The sequence below is a fragment of the Vigna radiata genome, chromosome 6 (genome assembly GCF_000741045.1).
Source record: "Vigna radiata var. radiata cultivar VC1973A chromosome 6, Vradiata_ver6, whole genome shotgun sequence".
Lineage (NCBI taxonomy): Eukaryota > Viridiplantae > Streptophyta > Magnoliopsida > Fabales > Fabaceae > Vigna > Vigna radiata.
This window is the reverse complement of record NC_028356.1, coordinates 34,918,705-34,923,974: the sequence shown is the minus strand read 5'-3', so window position 1 is coordinate 34,923,974 and position 5,270 is coordinate 34,918,705. Positions and strand designations below refer to the sequence as shown.

General features: G+C 36.0%; 1 protein-coding gene across 1 annotated transcript; it reads left to right on the top strand.

Annotated features, from left to right (window-relative positions):
• The first annotated feature begins 526 nt into the window (after positions 1–526).
• LOC106764715 (low-temperature-induced cysteine proteinase) lies at positions 527–4,909 on the top strand. Its single transcript, XM_014649061.2, has 5 exons — positions 527–1,055; positions 2,177–2,412; positions 2,602–2,742; positions 3,831–4,283; positions 4,461–4,909. The coding sequence occupies exons 1-5, from the start codon at positions 578–580 to the stop codon at positions 4,551–4,553; spliced, it is 1,401 nt and encodes a 466-aa protein (XP_014504547.1). The 5' UTR covers positions 527–577; the 3' UTR covers positions 4,554–4,909.
• The last annotated feature ends 361 nt before the right edge of the window (positions 4,910–5,270 follow it).

Genomic DNA, 5,270 nt, shown 5'->3' with positions numbered 1-5,270 from the left:
TAAATCCAATCTAGCTCAAACGGGTGCGAAAATTGTATTAGATAATATGATACCCTACATTATACATAAAAATACAAGAGTATTTTGTTCATTAAATAACAATACAAATTTACAAAGTGTGAACGGAATTAGAAAATGGGTGAGAGGAAGTTGGTGTTGTGCGCGTGGGATAAGTGACCATATTTATTATTCCTAAAGTGCCCTTTGCCTATATCGATCAATCTCTTATATTTCTAATATTCCCTTAACGAACCTTTTTTCCACGTGAATTCATTAAAATATAAATCTATATATATTGTTAATATTATAATTTAGGAATTTAGTTATGGAAAGGTTAAATTGGTCATTTAGGGTAATTACTTATCAATAATTTCTAATTCCGTTCCACGTCCTTCGCGATATTATTCATTACCTAATCTTCATCAATTATTATTTTATTTTAGATAAATAAATAAATAAAGTTTAATCCAATTATTATCCAACCCCTCTCTCTCTCTCTCTTTCTTTTCTATTTAAAAGGTCAAGTTCAGTGCACCTTTTCTCCACTCTCACACTTTCTTTCTCTTCTTCACCAAACATGGCTTCTGCTACTTCCGTCAACATGGCGATTATGCTGTTGTTCGCGCTCTTCGCGATTTCTTCAGCCTTGGATATGTCCATAATATCATACGACAACGCTCACCCAGACAAGGCCACGGGGCGCACCGAGGAGGAGGTCATGTCCCTGTACGAGGAGTGGCTCGTGAAGCACGGCAAATTGTACAACGCACTCGGGGAGAAGGATAAGAGGTTTCAGATCTTCAAAGACAACTTGCGATTCGTCGACGAGATAAACTCCGCCAACCGAACCTACAGGTTGGGACTGAACCGGTTCGCGGATCTGACCAACGAGGAGTACAGGGCCAGGTACTTGGGAACGAGGATCGACCCGAACCGGAGATTGGGAAGGACCTCAAGCAATCGTTACACGCCACGTGTCGGGGACGCACTCCCAGATTCCGTTGATTGGAGGAAGGAAGGTGCTGTTGTCCCAGTCAAAGACCAAGGAAGCTGCGGTAAGCACTGTACCACTATCTATTGTGACTTATCTCTTACTCTTTTCTTTATCTTTTTATTTTTTCAATTCGAGAAAAAAAAATTTAAATTCGTAACTTGTTTTTTAATTTGTCATTGTTGATCCGTGTTTAATATTTGTTTTTGCAATTATTTTCTTAATTGTTTTGTTACCTAGATTAATTGGTACCAAATTAATGGTTTGAGGGTTTTTATCACGTTACGCTTTTTCCTTAACCCACTCGATTTTGGATCATTTACTTATCCTGACCGCAGTATTTCGATCGTTGATAGACTGATCGTAGTACTATGATTGTCGTGGTTTGGTCGTAGTGTTGTGACGGTCTGCCATGACGAAATTTTGCATATCGGATGGAATCCTTCTTCGAATGTGATTTAATAATTCTTTTTATGAAAAAAAAATTACTTTGAATCAAGTAGCGTGGGGTTGTTCTATGTTTCTATGTTTATCCGTTGACCTTGAGTTCGAGTCCTGATATTTAGAACAATACATCTGATTCCTGAACAATAATTTTTGTATCAATGATTGTTTGTAATTTTGAATGTCTACATACGATTTATTGTTTGATCGTCTACCTGTTTGTAGAAAATATCTACGGTGATAAAAAAACAATAGCTCCTACTTCTTTACATTGAAAAATGATAAAAGTTACGATTTTTTCCGCTTTCTCTTTAACTAATAATTGTTGGTCATATTTGATTGATTGCTTTGCTGTTGCTTGAATATCCACCTGATCTATTGATTAATATGGGGAATGACAACATCTAACGAATAAATTCAATATTTCTTCCGTTTGAAACCTCAATTCAAAATTTTAATTGAGGCCCACCTACCCAACCCTTTTGTCCCCATTACTACACAATTAGATCAGGATTACAAAAGTAGCATGATGGCCCGTGACTTGTGATAATAACTTGATCCGATAAAAAGGTTTGTGCCTACAAATCTCACACAGATTTGTCAGAACACATAACTATTTAAAACCTACCCGTACCAGTCAGTTTTATAGTTCTTTGTCTCTGTGCACCATACCAATTTTTTTACTCCAAGAATATTTAATATTCTCCCTATTTTGTTTAATGACTATATTCTTTAATGTAGGGAGCTGTTGGTCATTCTCAGCAATTGGTGCAGTGGAAGGAATTAATAAGATAGTGACTGGCGAACTGATTTCATTATCAGAACAAGAATTGGTGGATTGTGATAGAGGATATAACGCAGGATGCAATGGAGGACTTATGGACTATGCATTTGAGTTCATCATCAACAATGGAGGCATTGATTCCGAGGAGGATTATCCTTACCGTGCTGTTGATGGTACATGTGACCAGTACAGGGTTAGTAACTTGGTCCTGATTTTTTAAGAAAATAATGGCTTCTAAAACATAGTATAGTTCGTCTTTACAAGAAAAAGGAGTAATTAACTGTGACGCGTTCACTAAAAAAAATCCTTTTGTAGCGAATCATTTATTAAGAAAAATAAATAAGCTTAACACAATTTGTTTGGTTATTTTTCTAATGTGCAGAAAAATGCCAAAGTGGTTTCTATTGATGATTATGAAGATGTTAATTCCTATGATGAGTCAGCATTGAAAAAGGCCGTTGCAAATCAGCCTGTGAGCGTTGCTATTGAGGGAGGAGGAAGGGAATTTCAACTTTATTCATCCGTAAGTTTCCAATCTAATTTTATTCATGATATGTGAAAAAAGTGATTTTGAAGTGAAAAAGAAGTAGAATAACTTAAGCTATACAAGTGATTTTGAAGTGGAAACAACTTTAATTGGAAGCTTACATTCAGTTCTTTGATCCTGAAAATTTTCAAAATGTCTTGATAGCTATAGAATTCCCTGTAACTTCGTGTAATTACTTTTTCTGTTCTGTATTTTGATCAGTCTACTTTAAAGGATCACTNCTTTGGTAAAGGAACTCAAATTTGTGTGATCCTGAACTTGTTGGAAAGCTTAGAAAATTTAGCTTCTTGTGGTAAAATCTTAAATACGATCCATTTCAATTCAGTTCCACGATAGGAGCGGAGTAGTTTAGTAAGGCTTTTATTTATTTTTCTATATTTTAGATTTTACATGTCATAGGACGTATTGATTCTTATATTTTAAAATTTGCATGCGGTAGTCTATGATATACAATTATCAGTTTTTTTATTCAATTTGTATTGAGAATAGTGCACTGGCAAAGTTTTTGTGCCGTAGTAACAAAGTGAATAGATATGGTATGAGGTTGTTGAGATGTGATACATTGAACCTGCTTTTGCTGAAATAGGGACAATGCCTTACCATGGTGAGAAAATAAATACTCTATGCGCTCATAGTATATATATGTAAGCCACTGGGTGAACGGATCCTTTAGAAAACCNTTGGGTGAATGGATCCCTGACTTCATTCTGAAATACAGGGTTAACGGNCCCTAGATTATGATAAGCATGTTATGCTTGATAGGTTGAGCTTGACAGGACACATAATTTGGTCAGTTGAGCTTGGCAATTGAGGCATGACCCTATATCTATTACTTTGTCTGTGGTTAATCTCTCTTATTATGGTGTATATAATTATACATGTATGGTGGTATTATTGATGGTTTGGATTTTGCTAAATTATAACGAGAAGTGAGAAACATGTGGTTTAGTTTTTGCTTTTGATTATAACATACAAACTTTCACTCTCTCCCTATTCAATTTTAAACAAAATTGGTTTTGCAATGTTCACAATATTTTTTAATCAGTATATTTCATATTTGTCAGGGTGTCTTCAGCGGAAGATGTGGAACAGATCTAGATCATGGTGTTGTGGCTGTTGGGTATGGTACAGAAAACGGTCATGATTATTGGATTGTGAGGAATTCATGGGGTGCTGATTGGGGAGAGGGAGGATACATTAGAATGGAAAGAAATCTGGGTAACAGCAGATCAGGAAAGTGTGGAATTGCAATTGAGCCATCTTACCCTGTTAAGAGTAGTCCAAACCCACCCAATCCTGGACCCTCACCCCCTTCACCCGTGAAGCCACCAAATGTTTGTGACAATTACTACAGCTGTTCAAACACTGCCACTTGTTGCTGCATTTTTGAGTTTGGAAACGCTTGTTTTGAGTGGGGTTGCTGTCCTCTTGAAGGTGCTACCTGCTGTGATGACCACTACAGTTGCTGCCCTCATGACTATCCCATCTGCAACGTTAGAGCTGGAACTTGTCTCAGGGTATGACAAAGACTTTCTAATGTTTTCTTAACTGCTTGCATTTTTAACTGAATTTTCAGGTTGAACCAAGCATCTGCATTTACTCCATTGTAGAGAGAGCACATAGCATTCAAGGGATGCGTGAATGCAAATGCATTTTTGTATCATGTACTTATCTGAATTTTCTCTGAATGACAGAGCGAGAACAACCCATTTGGAGTGAAGGCATTGAGGCGTACTCCAGCCAAACCCCATGGGATATTTGCAGGCAACAAGGTCAACAATGCTTAAGCTGTTAAGGGGAATGCATACGTGCAGAAGGAGCCAGTGAGGAAGTAAAGGGAAGAAGAACCCAGAAACACTAACTAATACACTTCTCCTTTACTTTCACATAATATTTGCACGTAACATGTATCATTTTATTATGATACACGAATAGACTTATCCCGATCAAATTTCAGTCGAACATTGGCTGTGTACATAGGGCCATATTATTTATGCTCTTGTATTTGTATTCAAACTCCAAATGGCGAACATATTTCATTGCTGTTAGTTTTCATGTTCTGTAAATTATGCTACATTGAAGCTATATTTGGATTTGTCCCATATTCACATGCTATCTTATCTTATTTCCTTGCATGTTGGAATACACTGGACCCATGTGCATGCTTTGTTGCATTCTGCTTATTTTAACTGCTTTTTGTGTGAGAGGGTATTATGGCTGATGGAAATCATTCTTTTGAATATATGGACTAAAGCGATGAAGTAGCATGTGTTAGTTTTAAATTAGTTTTTAATGGAAATGCTGTTTTCAGAAGAAATAGTTGAAGAATTTATTACAAGAGTTACTTATCATGTAATAATACATTCATAAGTAAACCATTTGTCTACGGTTTGAGAAAACAGTAATAGACTCTAAAACATAAAAATACTCTATTTTTATTGTAAAATATGAAGTTTGATAACCATTGGATTTAAAGTTATCTTCAATCATGGAACTTCAAAAAT

Excerpts from the sequence above, each read along its gene's own strand:
- LOC106764715 (XM_014649061.2), top strand. The coding sequence starts at position 578 with ATGGCTTCTGCTACTTCCGTCAACATGGCGATTATGCTGTTGTTCGCG. Across the intron at positions 1,056-2,176 it reads CAAAGACCAAGGAAGCTGCG|GGAGCTGTTGGTCATTCTCA; the intron begins GTAAGCACTGTA and ends TCTTTAATGTAG. Across the intron at positions 2,413-2,601 it reads GTACATGTGACCAGTACAGG|AAAAATGCCAAAGTGGTTTC; the intron begins GTTAGTAACTTG and ends TCTAATGTGCAG.